Raw genomic sequence first — 20,213 nt, 5'->3', positions numbered from 1 at the left:
AAGTATATAGCAAACTTAATGTGAAATTAATTAATTTACATGCATAAAGATGCCTTAATTAAGAAATGTCCTTTTCACTTGGAAACATATCGTTAAAATATAGCAAATATTGTTGAAGTGCACTGAATCAGACATTCAGTCGGAAATATGAGAAATAGAAGCAGACAAAAAACAAATATCTTTATTCCAAAATACTGTATACAGACAGTCATGTTAACAGTTGAATGAGGGTTCTACTAAACAAAATAAAAAAAGGTTGTTATGAAACTCCAAAAGTGAAAGTAAACACAACCAAAACCCATTATAAAAAATGGCGTGACTGTTCTCTATAAAAGATACTTATCTGTGGCTTATCAGTCTATGAAACTAGTCAGCTTTCAGTTATTCAAACTCACTAATCAGGACTGAGCTAAATATAACAGCAGAAAAACAGCACTGAAATACCTGGCATGTTTCAGGAACCAGTCAATGCATGTTTAACGTGATTTACATGCATCTCCCAGCAGGTACACCAACTCAAGTCATGTTCTAGAATCAATCAAATGTGCTGCGGACTTCACGGATTTCATATACAAGAGTTGTCAGTTAATGTTGAGTGCATTCAGTGCTACGCCACTACATATGTACACCAGTATAACATGAGATGAATAGATCTATTCATGCACATTAAGTGTCATGGTGGAAAGTGTATTTAATTGGAGTGTACATGAAGTGCTTCATGTGTTGAAGACACTGTTTGAAGAGGGACACAAAGAGAGAGAGAGAAAAGAGTGAGTTACCATCACAATAGAGTTCATTTGAGACATTGTGATGTAGAACCACAAACCTATTTTTTGGCATTAAAACATGTTAAAGATGTGCTCCATTTCTTAACAGGGCTTCTTCAGCTGCCTTTTTTCTGTTGACAAAATGACAAATTTGGTTTACAGACATTTTCATCACTTCAAATCACGCAACACTGAAATCATGCTATTAAGTAGTTCACCCGAAAACAAAAATTTGTTGAAAATACACTCATCCTCTGGCCATCCGAGATGATGAGTTTGTTTCTTCATCAGATTTGGAGAAATGTAGCATTGCATCACTTGCTCTGCAGTGAATGGGTGCCGTCAGACTGAGAGTCCAAACAGCTGATAAAAACATCACAATAATCCACAAGTGATCCACAGCACTCCAGTCCTGCAATCAATGGCCTGTGAAAAGAAAAGCTGCATGTTTGGATTAAAACAAATCCATCATTAAAGACATTTTAACTTCAAACCATTGCTTCTGGCCAAAATATGAGTTCATAATCCATAATAACGCTTCCTCCAGTTGTTCTCAAAATCCATCAATTTATTTGTTTAGAGCTGTTTTGGACTGTTTTTGTTCATCTGTGCATATTTCTCACCTGATGCAGATAAAATAACTTTTTTTTTTTTTTTCACTGGAGGAAGCCAGAAGCAATGGTTTGAAGTAAAAAATGCTTTAACGATGGATTTGTTTCTTAAAAACTCACAGCTTTTCACATCACAAGACATTAACTGATGGACTGGAGTGGTGTGGATTACTTGTGATGTTTTTATCAGCTGTTTGGACTCTTATTCTGACGGCACCCATTCACTGCAGAGCATCCATTGGTGAGCAAGTGATGGAATGCTACATTTCTCCAAATCTGATGAAGAAACAAACTGTTAATATGATATCTATCTAGATGATATACTCCTCATCATGATAACTTTATTTTTTATGCGTTTTCTTTAATGTATTCATAAAAAACAACAGGTTTGTTCATTTTATAGTATGCATGAACAGCATTTTTAATGACATTCTGAATTAAATGATAAAAAAAAAGATCTCAGTCTCACCTCATTTTTGCCTTTTGCCTTTGCCGGAAAAAAGCCATCCCAAAGAACAGGATGATAAAGCCAATGATGAACGCCAGGATGCCGAGGGTGAGCGGTACAGACAGAGCGTCATTGATTGTTTCGTCACAGGTGTCTCCAACGTAGCCCAGCTTACACTCACAGCTGGCCTTGCCGTCCACCAGCACACATCTACCATATTTGCATATTATATCAGCACATGCAGTCAGATGACGAGACACAACATCATCGTCACTGGCAGGAACAGACATGCTGAAGTTCTGAAGAACAAAAAGGAAACACACGCAAACAGAAATATTGTGAATTACTGTTACAGTTTAACACAAACTTTAATATATTTTTAAAATGTAGTACATTTCTGTGATGTAAAAAAAATCTGAAATATTATAAATGTATTTTGATCAATTTAATGCATCCTTGCTGAATACAAATATTTATCTTTTGAAATAAATATTTATATGAAATAAACAATAAAATAAACAAACCATTAACATATTTAAATAAACGATAAAAAGTTATAAAATATAGATTTCTTATAAATATTAAAATAATTGGCATATTTTTAAAACAAATTTAAATTCGAAATAATTATCTGAGATATATTTTTAAATTTTTATTTTAGAAAAAACATTTCGAAACAAATCTTTCTGACCCTAAAAGTATGTACTGTATGTATGTGCATAGAGTATATAGTTTAAACAATTTTAGATGTAAATAAATTCTAAAAATCTTACTTCAACATTTTTTGCATAAAAATGTGACACTTTTCTCATATGTATGTCACATTCAAAGTTGCATGTGATGGACCCTAAATATAGCCTATGTTTTCAATCAATGGACAGCACAGTGTGTGTTACCAAATGTGGTGTGTGTGGGAATTTTTTAAAATGATATAAAACATACATTAAATGCGAACAATAAAAAACAAAAACTATGAAAAAAAAACATAATATACAAAAAAACTATATATCTGTGAGAAAATGAGATGGAACAAATTATTTAAAAAAAACAAAAACTATGAAATACAAACGAATTCTTTAGAAATACTTAATGGACATAAACTGTATCACTTAACACAGGCAAACGTATAGTTTTTTTTAAGCAAGTTCTCCAAGCAAATGAAAGCACGGTTCAAACTAACACATGAAGACAACTGAAATAAACAAGCCCCAACAAAACGGCTAGCCTAACTGGCAATGAGAGCGTTCAGACAGACTGTGAATCTGATGCCAGCTTACAGCCTTTAGTCGCACCCTTAAAATAATAAACCAAATACCTCCCTAAGGCAAAAGAACAACTGAAATAGCGTAGTACACGTTTAAATCTAGGCTACTCACCATTTTCCACGTGAAAACTGACAAACATACATTCAGAACTATGACTGGAATGCAAAACTGTAGGGTCTTCCAGGAAAATATGGTGACAGAGACGGCTTTAGAACAGATGAATGCATAAAGTTCCCAAGAAGAAAAGAGACCCACCCATCAGCACAACACTCAGTGAAACCGAACTCCTGTCAGGTAACACATGGCGAAGGAGGAGTGAACTCTCAGCTTACAGGAAAAATAAGGGCCAGATGAATATAGCACCGGAGTAACAGTATTATGATAATTAAATCAGTGAAGGATGTGCCAAACGTGTGCCGTGACGCCCGATAAACAATCACACAGTTCCGCGAGCGTCCCGAAACCCGTTCTCCACCCTCATTAAACGGCTTATAAAGCCACATGTGTAGGCTACGGTTACTTTATATATATCCTTAAAACATTTGTATTTTAATGGTATGTTTTATAGTTAAAATGAAGTCTACATTTGAGAAAGAGACAGCAATAATTAAGTTGTAATCCTCTCATAATCTTACGACTGCGACTGAATCACTCATGAATCATTCAGTCAGTGTTTGTCAGAGACAGTTCGAAACTGAAAAGAAAGAGCTAACGTTAGTAAACTCGATTTATATGCCGAGTCTATAATACTGCTGCAATAATTTGGCACAGTCATCTAAAAACGTGTTTAAAAATGTATTTTTACATGGAGTAGACTGTACAGACATGGGTTAACCGATTTTAACAACAGCAGGTGAGCTGATGTTAACAACTATAAAACGTGTTTAAAGTTACAGTATTTTTTGAGGAGCAGCTAATGTAAAATGTTCCTATATACAGGTGCTGGTCATATAATTAGAATATCATCAAAAAGTTGATTATTTCACTACTTCCATTCAAAAAGTGAAACTTGTATATTATATTCATTCATTACACACAGACTGATATATTTCAAATGTTTATTTCTTTTAATTTTGATGATTATAAATGACAACTAAGAAAAATCCCAAATTCAGTATCTCAGAAAATTAGAATATTACTTAAAACCAATAAAAAGAAATGATTTTTAGAAATATTGGCCAACTGAAAAGCATGAACATGAAAAAGTATGAGCATGTACAGCACTCAATACTTAGTTGGGGCTCCTTTTGCATGAATTACTGCAGCAATGTGGCGTGGCATGGAGTCGATCAGTCTGTGGCACTGCTCAGGTGTTATGAGAGCCCAGGTTGCTCTGATAGTGGCCTTCAGCTCCTCTGCATTCTTGGGTCTGGCATATCGCATCTTCCTCTTCACAATACCCCACAGATTTTCTATGGGGTTAAGGTCAGGCAGGTTTGCTGGCCAATTAAGAACAGGGATACCATGGTCCTTAAACCAGGTACTGGTAGCTTTGGCGCTGTGTACAGGTACCAAGTCCTGTTGGAAAATGAAATCTGCATCTCCATAAAGTTGGTCAGCAGCAGGAAGCATGACGTGCTCTAAAACTTCCTGGTATACGGCTGCGTTGACCTTGGACCTTGGAAAACACAGTGTAACAACACCAGCAGATGACATGGCACCCCAAACCATCACTGACTGTGGAAACTTTACACTGGACCTCAAGCAACCTGGATTGTGTGCCTCTCTTCTCTTCCTCCAGACTCTGGGACCCTGATTTCCAAAGGAAATGCAAAATTTACTTTCATCAGAGAACATCTTTGGACCACTCAAAAAGCAGTGGAGTCCAAGAGTGGAGACTTGACACAAGGAATGCGACACAGCTGCGACAGCTGAAACCCCATGTCTTGCATACGTCTGTGCGTAGTGGTTCTTGAAGCACTGACTCCAGCTGCAGTCCACTCTTTGTGAATCTCCCCCACATTTTTGAATGGGTTTTGTTTCACAATCCTCTCCAGGGTGCGGTTATCCCTATTGCTTGTACACTTTGTTATGGTTTGCGGCACGATGTATGTTAAAATACATTGTGTATACTCTCACTAAACAAAGAGTGGTAATTTTAGTGGTAATGAGCACTCTTTGCAAGCTTTCTAGTCTATGATCCATTTAAAATGTAGAATTTTGTTTTTCAGCTACACACACGTTTCAAAGTTTCAGGAATGACATCTGCATATTTATGTGGTATTCACTCTCGAAGTAGCAGTGATTGACACAATGATGACCAAAGCAATAGACGGGAGAAAATATGTGAAAATGGGCATTAAGACTAGAGCACCCTCACTAATTTTAGAAGCACCCTCAGTGATTATTCTGGAACCTGGTTAATACGCTTTTATTGCAAAACTACATACAAAAACAACAAAATACAAATGCACTTAATAAAACAATTGAATAAATTGCATATTTATAATTTAAGCACTTAACTAAAATAAGTAGGCTATTAATAAAATAAATAACTAGAGAAGGGTGACTATAATCAGCTTGCTTCCATTTAATGAGATAAGCCTACTCCTCATCTGAATTAGAAAAAAAAAGCGCTTCTAGTCTTCAGTCTTGCAAGAACGTTTGAGCATACACGTAATCTCTGAGCAAAAGCAGAGCCAATTCATAAAAGAACAATGTATATTTAAAAGCACACATCCAGTTTTGTGTGAGTGAAGGAAATCCACTTGTGTGTGGAGATTCGTGCTCGCGCATTACAGGGATCAAGTAACATTATGCGCTCTCGATATCTGTCAAATATCACGCAATAGAAACCGCCTTTAAGTATAAAATTAAATTAAGTATAAAGAGGAGAAAGCGGCCCTAGGCAGCTCCACATGCCAGGTTCCGCCACTGCCAGATTCCAGGGGGGGGGGGTGCCACCCCGTAGACACGCCTCTGGTAAATGTTAGCATTTCCTTCTTATTTTAATTATTTTTAAAGTGATCATGACATGGGTTTTTTAATTATTTTAATATGTTCCTTTAACTTAACTTAATTAAATTAATTATTTAATTTATTTTCCACAAAACAAAAACAAATAAACCCTCATACTGGCCTCTTTCTAACACATCCTGCTTTAAGGGGCGTGTCCTTTAAGGCTTGTCAGTAATTAGCCACTGTTATGACTGGCTAACGTCATTGCATGGGAAACAGTATCAACGTCCCCTCCATACTGCATGTGAGCGTTTCCACAACATGATCAAAAACAAAACTGCCTTTTCCAGACAAAGCATTATGAAATCTTTACCTTACGGTTTTTGAGTACTCTGTGAACTCTCCTTGACACTGTGCCTTGTTTACAAAAAACAAAATGCTCGATCAATCCTCTGACACGATCTGGGATGCCATTAAAAATAAACTATCCACTTGTTTTTTTACACTGGCATCCTTCTGATATCTGTAGACGCAAACGAGCGGTTCAAACCAAATGTGTCACATTTGAATTTTGTTCCACAAACTGATTCACAAAAGCGAGCCTCTTCCTCTTCTTCAGGTACTGGTTCATGTTTTATATACAGGTCCTTCTCAAAAAATTAGCATATTGTGAAAAAGTTCATTATTTTCCATAATGTAATGATAAAAATTAAACTTTCATATATTTTAGATTCATTGCACACCAACCGAAATATTTCAGGTCTTTTATTGTTTTAATACTGATGATTTTGGCATACAGCTCATGAAAAACCCAAAATTCCTATCTCAAAAAATTAGCATATTTCATCCGACCAATAAAAGAAAAGTGTTTTTAATACAAAAAAAAGTCAACCTTCAAATAATTATGTTCAGTTATGCACTCAATACTTGGTCGGGAATCCTTTTGCAGAAATGACTGCTTCAATGCGGCGTGGCATGGAGGCAATCAGCCTGTGGCACTGCTGAAGTGTTATGGAGGCCCAGGATGCTTCGATAGTGGCCTTAAGCTCATCCAGAGTGTTGGGTCTTGCGTCTCTCAACTTTCTCTTCACAATATCCCACAGATTCTCTATGGGGTTCAGGTCAGGAGAGTTGGCAGGCCAATTGAGCACAGTAATACCATGGTCAGTAAACCATTTTACCAGTGGTTTTGGCACTGTGAGCAGGTGCCAGGTCATGCTGAAAAACGAAATCTTCATCTCCATAAAGCTTTTCAGCAGATGGAAGCATGAAGTGCTCCAAAATCTCCTGATAGCTAGCTGCATTGACCCTGCCCTTGATAAAACACAGTGGACCAACACCAGCAGCTGACATGGCACCCCAGACCATCACTGACTGTGGGTACTTGACACTGGACTTCAGGCATTTTGGCATTTCCTTCTCCCCAGTCTTCCTCCAGACTCTGGCACCTTGATTTCCGAATGACATGCAAAATTTGCTTTCATCCCGAAAAAAGTACTTTGGACCACTGAGCAACAGTCCAGTGCTGCTTCTCTGTAGCACCAGGTCAGGCGCTTCTGCCACTGTTTCTGGTTCAAAAGCACACGCCTGTGCACGGTGGCTCTGGATGTTTCTACTCCAGACTCAGTCCACTGCTTCCGCAGGTCCCCCAAGGTCTGGAATCGGTCCTTCTCCACACAATCTTCCTCAGGGTCCCGGTCACCTCTTCTCGTTGTGCAGCGTTTTTTTGCCACACTTTTTCCTTCCCACAGACTTCCCACTGAGGTGCCTTGATACAGCACTCTGGGAACAGCCTATTCGTTCAGAAATTTCTTTCTGTGTCTTACCCTCTCGCTTGAGGGTGTCAATGATGGCCTTCTGGACAGCAGTCAGGTCGGCAGTCTTACCCATGATTGCGGTTTTGAGTAATGAACCAGGCTGGGAGTCTTTTAAAAGCCTCAGGAATCTTTTGCAGGTGTTTAGAGTTAATTAGTTGATTCAGATGATTAGGTTAATAGCTCGTTTAGAGAACCTTTTCATGATATGCTAATTTTTTGAGATAGGAATTTTGGGTTTTCATGAGCTGTATGCCAAAATCCTCAGTATTAAAACAATAAAAGACCTGAACTATTTCAGTTGGTGTGCAATAAATCTAAAATATACGAAAGTTTAATTTTATCATTACATTATGGAAAATAATGAACTTTTATCACAATATGCTAATTTTTTGAGAAGGACCTGTAGGGATGGGTTGACGAAAACAGAGAGAAAGTATTGAAAGTAGGCCTGCGTTTGCATAACCAAACAAGACTTTGTGTTGTGCATAGAAGGAGACTGAAGCCCAGGGAGGAACAGCAGGTTATTTAAAGAAGTAACTCAAATGACCAAACAATAAAGACCTCGAAGCCTTGAAACACACAACTATAAAATGAGAAAGACTGTAGAATTACATTTGTAAATGTGTGATAGATCAACATGCATTGCACAAAAAAAAAAAAAAAAAAAAAAATAGGACACAGGACTGCAGATCTGCTTCTTGCATGTAAAAGTACACATAGTTTCAGGGTATAATTAACTATAATTACTTGAAGACTTCCAATACAAACTAGACTCTCTTTGGTTTCACAATCCCATTAGGTTTCTGTTCTGGCATTAACCCTGCGGTTTCTTTTGTAAAATACTGTGTAAATATTTCTTGAGAAAGTACCTGCTGTTTCGACATCTTTGGCAAGTTTACGTGCAACAAGCTCTTTTCTCGACATTAGACTCTGCAATGTTAAAATAACATGAAATGGTAGATTATTATTATTTTTTTAACATTTTTATTAAAAAAAAAAAAAAAAAAAAAAAAAAAAGAACCACACCATATTTCTTGCAAATATTTTATTAGTCCAAAAACAAAACCGCATTAGCTGACAACAGGGCTGGTAATGGCTGGAGTAATCGGAGCCTACAGGAAAGAGAAAGAGTCATAAAATTAAAATCTGAATGTAAGAGGAAAAAAAAAAATTCTAAATTCTTTACAAACTTTACAAATAATGATTTTATCATTATTCCCAAGCTCTATGACCATATTTCCTATGTGGAATACAAAAGGAGAGGTTTAGCAGAATGTCCAGGCTGCTCCTTTCACACACTGCAGCATTTGTACGGGAAAAAATGTAAATGAAAAAAAAAAAAAAAAAAAAAAAAAATGTTCCACATTGGAACATTCCACACATGGATAAATAGATTAGGCTATTATAAAAGTAAAAAGATTCACGAAAAATGTACTCACAATTAAGATGAAACTCAAAAAAATTAAACGTTTACAAATATTTAATGTATTTTTTTTTATTGAGTGAGATCCAAAAACAAGTTACCTTCACAAAAATCTAATTAGATTTGAAAAATATTTACAAATTTAACTTGCAAATCTTAGCCTATTTATTTGTGAATGTTTAATTTTGGTAAATTTCTCATTTATTTGTGGATCATAACTTTAAAATAAATTTATTAACTATAAACTATTTTAATTCCATACCATTTACTGTCATTGTACTGTATGCAAAACAGCCGTGTAAACAATGTCAAACATATAATTGTACACATGTAACTACTATTGAAAAATGACAGAAACCTCATTGTACCTCTTCAGGATCGTACAACTCATTAGCAAAGTTTTGGGAGTAGGTTGTGCACTCTTCCACTTCAGTCACAAGTGTTTCTTTTTCTGTGGCCTCTCCCCTCGCTGCTTGTGCCCTTCTGCAAATATAATTTGGGGGGGGGGGGGGGGGGGGGGTGTATGATATACAAGTATGTGCTTAATAAAAATCAACATCTATTATAATGAATAAATGATGAACCTCCTCTTGAGGATGACGGCGGCCACCAGAGCACCTCCGAAGAGAAAGGTGAGTGTGAGCGCGAGCGCAGTGCTGCTGGAGGCAGTGTTCTGACACAGATCCCCGCTGTATCCCTCCTCACACTCACACACCGGCTCACCCTCCACACTCACACACGTCCCGTGACCGCTGCAGCGCTCCGCCTCACACGACTCGCTGTCAACAGCAGAGCCCAGAGCAGGCAGACGGTCCGGTCCAGATTTGGATTTGACACCTGGTTTGATTTTCACACTGCCACCTGTCAACAAGCAGCACATTACTGAGGAGTTCAAACAGCTGATAAAAACACCAATAATCCACACCACTCCAGTCCATCAGTTAACGTCTCGTGAACAAGTGAAAAGCTGCCTGTTTGTAAGAAACAAATCCATCAAGACCTTTTTAACTTCAAATCTCCATCCATAATACACTTTCCCCGCCAGCATTTTTGAAAAAAGTTGCCAGCCACCGCCAGCGATTGATGATTTTCACTAAAATTTGATGGCCTACGGTATATTTTGCTGTATGAATATTTGAATATGAAATAGACCAAAATCTGTTTTATTCTAGCTTAAAGCATTCTTTTTTAACAACACTTGAATCCAGGTAGGTTTCATAAAAATTTATAATTTTGAGCAAAAAGGTGAGAAAGTCACATTTATAAAAAAACTACATAATATTCAATATGACTATCAAAGCATAAATTCAGTAAATCGCTTCCATCAACACCTCCAAAGCTTGCACAGATATATACAGTACCACTTCCTGGATCATCATTTTACTCCGTAACATTATGCAGTTTTCATTTATAGGCGGTCTGTTGCTGATGATGGCATTATTTATCATATGCATCTGTTAACATAAGAGATCGCTAGATTTTCTATCCCGTTCATGTGTGTTTTTGTTTTGTACTTGTTCAGAAGCTATGTAATAGCGCCCCCGAGTGTATAACAGTGAAAACACGGAAAGGCGTAAAAACTCATCATTGGCGGGGAAGCGTTGTCTTCTAAATGAAGAGATAACTCCTCAGTGGCGGGGAAAGAGTTAATACTTCCTCCAGTGAAAAATTCATCTTGTCTCAAACAGATGAGAAATATGCAGAGTTTACAAGCCAAAAGATTCCTTAACGGCTCTAAACAAATACGTGGAAGGATAACAGGGGATGGAGTTTTTCACTGAACGAAGCCTTGTTATTGATTATGGAATCATATTTTAGCCAAAAGCAGCAGTTTGCAGTTAAAAACGCTTTAAAAGGCACCTATTATGCAAAATGTACTTTTACATTTTGTTTGAACATACAAAGGTTTGTATGTACAAACCTGCTCGTTCCTTTTTTCAATCCTAATAAATCATAAGCAGTGACAAGCCAGTCACATTTTACAAGCCCCGCCCTCGACTGTTGACAGACACTGATGTATTAACAGAGATCTGCCCTGAGTGACAATCCACCATGTTTATCTTCACACTACAGCATATAAAAGCAGCGTTCATGTAAGAAATGTCTTATTAAATCTATAGGAGTTATTCAGTCCAGAGCAGTGAGTGATTTTCTGCTTTTATTTTATTGTTTGGTTCATATTAACAGCAGCACATTACGCTGCTTTCACTTAATACACAGATCTAATATAATAATGCGATTTCTTTCCCAGCTGTTTACCTTCACAGACATAACCGACTGTGTTTTTGTAACTCGCTTTATGTTTTTAACTTAAACTTGTGTGTATTTAACAGTTTAAGTGCAATAAGACATGAAAGAGAACAACCTGTTTTTGCTTCTACTCAAAATAAGCATTTTCAAAATGATATAATAAATGATCTATGGGGTATTTTAAGCTGAAACTTTACAGACACATTCTGGGGGGACCTGATATTACATCTTGTAAAAAGGGGCATAATAGGTGCTCTTTAATTATGGTTTAGTTTTTTACAATAAAGCAGCTTTTTGCTTCATAAGACATTGATGGACTGGAGTGGTGTGGATTATTGTGATGTTTTTATCAGCTGTTTGGACTCCCAATCTGACGGCACCCATTCACTGCAGAGGATCTTTTGGTGAGCAAGTGATGTAATGCTATGTACATTTCTCCAAATTTGATGAAGAAAAACTCATCTACATCTTGGATGACCTGAAAGTGAGTACATTTTCAGTGGATTTTCATTTTTTGGTGAACTATTCTTTTAAGACATAAAAGGATCTGTTGTCAGATAATCTAAAAAAAAGCCTCATAGCAATGCCCAAGAAACCATCTAGAACACCTCTGCAACCAACAAGAACGCTCAAGCAACTTACTGCCAATGTACTAACAACTGCCTCGCAGCTACTCAGGACACATCAGCACTGTTGCAGTGAGTCTATAAACTAATCTATAGTATTGCAAAATAGAAAGTGGAGAATAACAGTCATGCAGAAGAATGAAGAATCACTCACACTCCTCATCCGAGCCGTCCTGGCAGTCTGGGATCTGGTCGCAGAACTTGGCCGCAGCGATGCACTTGAGGCCGTCTCTGCACGCTTTACTGCCCACGGGACACTTGAGGTTGGAAATACATTTGGTTTTGTTCACAGAGAGGTAGTCCTGCGCACAGCGACACGAGCGTCCCCCTGGATACGGCAGACACAGGTGACTGCAGCCCCCGTTGTTTTCAGAACAGACATTGGTTCCTGGTCAGGAAGAGAAAAGCAGACAAAGTCAGAGGTTACATACACTACTGTTATTCCACATAGATCAAACCACTCTTCAAAATAAAACACTACATTACACAGTAAAACAAAACAAACCCCAAAAGATTTTTTTGAAAAAAAAAAAAAAGATTTTTTTGGTAATATTTATATCATATTTAATATACATATACATATACACACACACACACACACACACACATATATGAAATTTACATACAGATATAACAATATTCATGTTTGTTATTTTTTACATTTATTTTTTATCTTATTTATAAAGAACATAAAATAAGTTAAAAAAAAGATAAATTAACATGCATACAAAATATAAGTGATAATATGATAGAAATAAGTAAATAAATACATGCATAAAATAATTAAATTAGATCAAATTACAAGTAAAATAAGATAAAGAAAATAGTTACAAACAAATAAATATTAAAAAGAAAAAAGTCAAAAGAAAAGAGATTATTTGAGATAAAGATGCAAAATAAATTATAAATATTTATACAAAAAAAGTATAACCAAATATGAGTAAAAAAAAATAAAAAAAAAAAAAATAAAAACAAAAAAAATAAAAAAAAAAAAAATAAAAAAATCAAAATACAAAAAAAAAAAATCAAAAAAAAAAAATAAAATAAGAAATGCTCAAAATAAAATAAGAGACAAAGATGATTTAAAAAAAACAGTTAATAAAAAAAATTAAATAGAGAAATAATGTACATAGAATTAAATCTATATTTAATTTAAACAAGATACAATAAAGAAAAATAAGTAAAAAAAATTGATCAGATTAACATCTAAAAAAAAATTAATTCAACTACATAAAATTACCTTTTGTCAGACCAATGAAATTTTGTTGTTAATAATAATAATAATAATAATAATAATAATAATTCTGCAGTCACTATGGTTTATTCATCAGACTGGAAATGTAACGCCAAAATGAACACAATGTGGGATACAGTACGACGCGCAGTGTACTTTGTTGTGTAGGGTGCATTTTGGCAAATGTATTAGGTGATATGGGCATTTCAAATATACAGGACATTCATGCACCAAATACAACACGCATACTACGTACTGTGCAAAAACAGAGCAGTAACAGAGTCAAGCTGAGCGGCGAGTGAGTCTGTGCTGCACGGCTTCTTCAGTCAAAGCTACAGTGAGGGGTGTGAGAACCAAGCACACACACACACACACACACACACACACACACACACACCTCAGATCACACAGAAGTACCTTTCTGACTGGACCTGCTGTAAGCCTTCAGCTCAATGACGTTTGCCTTCACCTCAAACCACATGTGTTTGGGCTGGAAACCATCCGTGTACCATACTTTAGCTGTACCTGTTTAAAAAATGAAGATCAAACTTCAAAAACTCTGTTAGGAAACATTTCTCAGCATATTGATATGAATGTATATGAATTTGATCTACATATAAAATGTAATTAAAATTCATTGTTTAACAAGAGTTCTCAATTGAACAATTGTAGTTCCAATTATTAAACGAATAAATTACTGACCAAGTTTCCTTTGAGAGTCATAAATGTATTCTTGAAATAACTAAGAATATTTTAAGGTTGAAAGACAGGAAGTCGGTGGCTTCATGTCATCTAGTGGTTTTAAACAGAACTGCATTCAATGAAACCTAGATTTCTAGAGGTCTTCGATTGTTACCGTTGTCCAGAGTGATCCAGAAGTAGATGTTCTCAACACGAGCAAAAGACACAATGAAGGCAGATCCGGTGCTGTACTCCTTATAATTAGAGCCATCCATATTAATAGAGCTAATCATTTCATTCCCGGATGAAGAAAAAAAAATCAGTTAGCATTATTGATTGAATTGGAAGAGATCATTTCCACAGCAGGAAATAAAACACAAAAACTTTAACAAAACAAAAGCAAACATAGTTTACAAGTAAGAGTGCCTAAGAGTTAGCCTAATTAAAAAAAAGCTAGCTAAAGACAATATTAGTTTGTAGTCCTAGATAAACTTGTATTTCTCAGATGGAAATAAACTCTATAAGTGTTTTTAATATTAATGATAATAAATTCATTAATGTGTATTTCTCAATAAATTAACCCCTCCCCCCTCCAAAAAAAACAGTTCTCCAAATAATAATAATAATAATAATGATAATAATAATAATAATAATTTCAAATAAATTAAAATGTATTTTACACCTAGAATAAAAATTATAATTACTGTAAGTGTATTTCCCAAATTAAAATAAATGTAAAAAATAACAAAATATATTAGTGCTTTTATAATAATTATATTTATAATAAATATTTAGATAAATTAGTATTTTTCAAATAAATTAAACTAAAATGTATTTTATAACAAGAATAATACAAATAATAAATACAACAATTAAAGAAGAGTATTTCTCAAACAAATGAAAATAAACAAATGTAAAATAAATTAAGTGTATTAGTGCACTACTACTGCTACTAGAAATGAAAAGAAAACTTGAATGGTTGACCTTGACAGTATAAAAACTAAGAAAATAAAATATTATCTTTCCAAAAATGCTTAAAAAAACAACAACAACAACAACAACAACAACAACACACAGGGTTGTGCACAAAATATATAGCTGAAAATGTATGTATATATATATAAAAAAAGGCAGGACAGGCCTCTGAATTTCATAGAAACTACTGTACTTTGCATGCCGTGTTAATTTTATGTTAGATAGTTTTAGCGAACATAGTTTTGTCAAAAACAAAAAAAGTGTCCTTGTTTTCTTAAATGTATAAAAAATAAATATATTTTTGTTTTAATATTGGGGCATCAATCTGTATCCAAATGTGGAAAGTGTAATTAAATTTTAGTTTTTAACGCACCAATATCTGCCCAATACAGTGTTGTTCCTTTCTCAGAAAAGGAAAGTGAAGCAGGCATCTTTGCTTTGCTCCACAGCAGCGTGCGATTGCTCCCGTCCATGTGAGCGCAGTCCACCTGAGGCAGAGATTGGGCTGCCCTCCGTCCCACTGCGGTGAAGCACAGCCGGCCCGTGGGAGGGTGCAGGGCGATGGAGATGGTTCCCTCCAGCTCAGCCGGCAGCACCAGGCTGGTGTATTTTCCTCCGGGGGACGTGACGTACAGCTGGGGGTTCTTGACACTGCTCCAGTAAAGGTTTTGGGTGACCCAGTCCACAGCGAGAGCGGTCACCAGGTCCCCTTTGAGCTGAAGCACATGACCGATGGGTGTGCAGCCAGAGCTGCTGAGTTTGAGCTGAGCTACAGACCCGCGTCCGGCGTCAGCTACGGAGATGGTGCGGTCCTTGAGGAGCAGATCGAAGTCTGAAGCTTCCTTCACGGCCGGCAGAGCCAAAGCACGGTGCTCCGGCCACGTCTTCAGCCCGAATCCTGCCTGAAGGCTCTTAGTGAAGATCTGAACAGGGGACAATGGCTTATTATTAAGGGATTAGTAGAGGTGAAGCTTAATCGATGGCATTCTGGGAAAAAAAATCCTTCATTTATCATAAAGTAAAATAAAATGCTATTGAATAATTCACACATTATACATATACATTTTTAAAGCTTGGTCACACTTACTTCCACTCCAGGTTAAATGTAACCCATTTAATTTTTCTTATTTTTTGCAAAATAAATAAACAAAATATAATTACAAAAATGATAATAATAATAATAATAATAATAATAATAATAATAATAATAATAATAAATAGTATTATTAAAAAAAAATAATCAAAAAAAAATAATAACTCAAAAAATAGAACTCCACTTAAAAATAAAAAAAAATATAAAAATCATTTTAAACATTTTTAAATCTATTTTATCATTTTATTTTAGGAATTTGGTATATTTTTAGTAAAAGAATATTAAATTATTAAATGAAGGAAAAATATGAATTAAATTGTTTAAATATATATTTAATTGATCTAATTATCATTTAATAATTATATTAATTATAAAAACAATTTAGAAGTGGTTTATAATTTAATTTAATATATATACATATTAATATATATAACATTATAAAACAAAATAATATATATATTATACTTTTATAAATATATATATATATATATATTAATTGAAAATAATACAATTTAATTACACAATGTAACAATTTAATTACAAAATATAAACAAACAAAACAATCTATAAATTAAATATAATAAACTGAAATACAAAAAAATTCATTTGTTAGTTAGCAATTTATAAACAAACAAATTTGGCTGTTGGTTAACTAGCTGATGTCAGCCAAAAAGGATGGAATAACAAATTAATGAAATATTACATATTATTGCACTGATAAATTATGCACAGCAAGACTAGGAAAGTGCATACAAGTAAATAAGGCCAGTTTTGATTTCATGTTGAATTTAAAACCAGCAAATATGTAATAAGAATATACAGTGTTTAAAGGTTTTACTCTACAATCACGGAAAGCTATTAAATCATTGTTCTGGAGTGGAGCACCTGTGTAATCATGGTAGGAGACAGCAGCATAAGGAAAGAGGAGGAGGAATCCACAGGTGTGGCACAGGTGAATCCGTCCGCAGCTAAGAGAAGCCCCGCTGGGCAGCGACAGACACCTTTGAGCCCCGGAGCCAGCAAACACACATGAGAGCACCTCAGCTTCTCACACGGGCCGGACACATTGGGCTGCAAAAGAGGGTGGACAACCTAGAACAGAACAGGAAGAGGAAACACTCAGTAACACAAGATATATTGATGTAGAAGACGACTGATGACATTTAGTAACGTGTACAGCATGTATACTCACTTTGAGGTCGAAGGGCTGTCCGGGTCTCTTGAGAAGAACTTTGCGGTTCTTGCCAGTCAGTTTATTGGCACCTTGAATGGATCGTCTGTGAGTGTCGGACCAGTAGACCATGTCATTAAACACAGCCACAGAGAAAAGACTGGGCATCTCCGACAGCTGCAGAAACTGACAAACAAACAAAAAAAAAAAAAAAAAAAAAAAAAAAAAAGAGAGATTCAAAAATGTAAATTGTGCCATTTATTGTTTGTGCCCTCTCGTAGCATTCCATATTACCCTTATGTTTTCTCCATCCAGCGTCGCTGAGCCTATACACCGGAGCTTATCGTCAGTCCAGTAGAGTCTGTCAGTCAATATGTCCACCGTCACGCTGACAGGCCGCTCGAGACCGCGGCTGACCACCACCTTCCTGTCCGAGCCGTCCATGCCGGAGCGCTCGATCTGTGCCTGACCTCCAGTCTCGGACCAGAACATTATCCTGCAGACAGTATCTGGAAACATTCATCTGCATCCATACACTGAGACTCAAAACTCATGTAATAGGGGCTTCTTACCCCTTCTGAGGCAGCAGCACAAGCGAACGGGGCTGATGCAAATCCTCTTCCACAACTATTATGTAGTTTTGCGCCTTTACAACACTGCTGGCGAGTCTCACAGCTAGAATCTGCCCAGCAACACCATCCACCCAGTAAAGGTTCCTTCCCATCCAGTCAATAGCAATGGAGTCTGATTTCACACCTGAACGTGCAAAATTGTTTTGGTTAGAGTAGGGATTCCCAAACTTTTGACCCAGCAGAATCATATTTCCATATGTGTCACTTTTGATGTGTTCCAATCACTCCATCACCAACAGAATCATTATAGGCTGCTGCAAACTTTTATATGGATGGACAAGTTTTTCAGTCTGGTTCTCATGAGAGCACCTGGAGATTTGGTTTGGTGCTCACGCTGCACCTAGCTATAAAAAAATATTAATAATTCTTTAAAGTAAAGTATAATAATATTTATTTTATGTAAATTGAGTTTTAAATAAGAATACAGTGTACTATAAAATAATTGTATCTACTTTTATTTCTTTATTTTTATTTATGTATGTATGTATGTATGCATGTATGTATGTATGCATTTATTTATCCATTTTTACCTTTGACGATAGTTCCAATGTTGTCCTTTATTCCATGGAAGGCGTATTTGATACTCTCTTCCTCCAGACTGACCCAGTACACCCTCTGCTCCCTCCGGTCATAGTCCAGAGAAAAGATGGCCTTCCGTCCTGGTGCGATGAGAGCTTGAATACTGGAGCTTCGCAGACCCAAATTTAACAGCTCATACTGCTCAGAGATCAAAAGACTGGGTTCCTCTGCACAAAAAACATGACTTAATCATAAGAACAATAATATTAATAGAGAATAATAATAATAATAATAATAATAATATTATTGGATAATAATAAAAATACTATTGGATTGCAAGTACATAGTCTATGTACATTTCCACTATTGTCAGCATATCCTGTGTGCATCACCCATTTGTGCAATTATTTAAATTAATTTTAAATTTATTTTTGTACCATTTCACATGAGACCATCCCTTAAAGGCATGCAAAAGTGTAATTGTGTTTGGTCACTCAAAAAAGTAACTTCCTGGAAAAACTTGACTAGAAACATCAGCAAAGTGGATCAGATTTTGCAGTGATAATCAAAAGTTTGGCTACACAAGGCTAGCTAGCCGCTATAGACTGATACCTGCTGTCTTGCAGCTGTGTCCATCTGGCTCCAGTATAAATTCAGGGTTGCATCGACACAGGTAAGAGCCCAGCGTATTGAGGCATTTATGACTGCAGGCAGTGGGCTGAATCTCTTTACATTCATCTATGTCGTTGCAGGTTAAACCGTCAGACTGAAGCCTGAAGCCAGTCTTACAGCCACATCTCTGGAAACACAAGAGAATGTTTGCATTCCACTAAATCTAGCAAAAATCTAAAATATATATTTGGTTTGATTTATGATTTGTGTTTTGGATAAGTAATGCATAATACAATGGTTATTATAAAGCTTTTCTATAAAAGCAATAAATGAATGTTTAACTGCTCCATGTGGAGTGTTGATGCAGTAGTGCTGGCATGATGGGCGGCTAGGACTGGAGCAGTTGTTCTTTAGACACCCCACACCCTCATCAGAACCGTCTGCACAGTCGGATGCCTTGTTGCACACCAGATCTGGGTCCACACACTCCCCACTTCCACACTGGAACAAGTGTGTCGGGCATTTCACTTGACCACCTACAAAACAAGCAATTTTTACACTTTAGAATTATTGAACAGATTCTGGTATGGAGTTTAGAATTGATTTCAAATGTCCACTCACATGCAGATTCATCACTCTCATCTTTACAGTCCTTTACGCCATCACACCTCCATGTCATTGCAATGCATTGAGTTTTAGATGCACACGACCACTGGAACTCTCCACACTTCAGTGGAGTCACCTTGCAGTTCTAAACAGGAAGAGAAGAGGTTGTATGGTGCAGATGGATACCTTGCAATCATGTTGAACCTTCTGAAAACACGTCCACAGGCACCACGCATAACACCACAAACACCAAACAAAAACACTACACACACAAAAAGTTGACAAACACTACAATCACCAAACAAACACCACCAACACACCAAAAACCAAACAAAAGCCACCACAGACAAACTAAAACCACAAAAAAACAAGGAAAAAAAAACACGCAAACAAAACACCACAAAACTCCAACACCACAAGCATCAAAAACACCAAACAAAACACTGCCACAAACAGCAAAACCATCACACTGCATACAAACAATATACATACAAACAAAAACACCAACACCAAACACCACACGCATCAAACAAGCACCAAACAAAAACACCACAAACACACCCCAAAACACCAACACACCAAAAA

At 36.1% G+C, this 20,213-nt stretch overlaps 2 protein-coding genes across 6 annotated transcripts in view; both read right to left on the bottom strand.

Annotated features, from left to right (window-relative positions):
- Positions 1–167: 167 nt before the first annotated feature.
- LOC109063392 (meprin A subunit beta-like) lies at positions 168–3,340 on the bottom strand. Its single transcript, XM_042732189.1, has 4 exons — positions 3,203–3,340; positions 1,848–2,125; positions 827–898; positions 168–732 (listed from the first exon to the last, which is right to left on the bottom strand). The coding sequence occupies exons 1-3, from the start codon at positions 3,203–3,205 to the stop codon at positions 850–852; spliced, it is 330 nt and encodes a 109-aa protein (XP_042588123.1). The 5' UTR covers positions 3,206–3,340; the 3' UTR covers positions 168–732; positions 827–849.
- A 5,496-nt stretch (positions 3,341–8,836) lies between these two features.
- The window catches only part of si:dkey-88l16.3 (low-density lipoprotein receptor-related protein 2), a 36,656-nt gene continuing 25,279 nt past the window's right edge, over positions 8,837–20,213 (bottom strand). For all 5 annotated transcript variants that reach the window (XM_042732177.1, XM_042732180.1, XM_042732181.1 and 2 more), the window contains 15 exons: positions 19,644–19,773; positions 19,365–19,558; positions 19,023–19,209; positions 18,422–18,637; positions 17,832–18,015; positions 17,554–17,755; positions 17,281–17,445; positions 16,974–17,180; positions 15,370–15,918; positions 14,196–14,322; positions 13,757–13,864; positions 12,260–12,493; positions 9,814–10,090; positions 9,598–9,712; positions 8,837–8,918 (listed from right to left, as the gene is read on the bottom strand). In XM_042732177.1, coding sequence (XP_042588111.1) covers positions 8,877–8,918; positions 9,598–9,712; positions 9,814–10,090; positions 12,260–12,493; positions 13,757–13,864; positions 14,196–14,322; positions 15,370–15,918; positions 16,974–17,180; positions 17,281–17,445; positions 17,554–17,755; positions 17,832–18,015; positions 18,422–18,637; positions 19,023–19,209; positions 19,365–19,558; positions 19,644–19,773 — 2,937 coding nt within the window. In that variant the 3' untranslated portion in view covers positions 8,837–8,876. The remainder of the gene's footprint in view (positions 8,919–9,597; positions 9,713–9,813; positions 10,091–12,259; positions 12,494–13,756; positions 13,865–14,195; positions 14,323–15,369; positions 15,919–16,973; positions 17,181–17,280; positions 17,446–17,553; positions 17,756–17,831; positions 18,016–18,421; positions 18,638–19,022; positions 19,210–19,364; positions 19,559–19,643; positions 19,774–20,213) is intronic.

Source organism: Cyprinus carpio, chromosome B10, assembly GCF_018340385.1.
Source record: "Cyprinus carpio isolate SPL01 chromosome B10, ASM1834038v1, whole genome shotgun sequence".
NCBI lineage: Eukaryota > Metazoa > Chordata > Actinopteri > Cypriniformes > Cyprinidae > Cyprinus > Cyprinus carpio.
The sequence above is the reverse complement of the archived record's forward strand: the minus strand, read 5'-3'. Positions and strand labels throughout refer to the sequence as shown.

Bases quoted from the DNA above. Each gene is read 5' to 3' on its own strand.
- LOC109063392 (XM_042732189.1), bottom strand. The intron at 899-1,847 runs GTGAGACTGAGA...TTTTGTCAACAG, and splicing joins AGGCAAAAGGCAAAAATGAG to AAAAAAGGCAGCTGAAGAAG.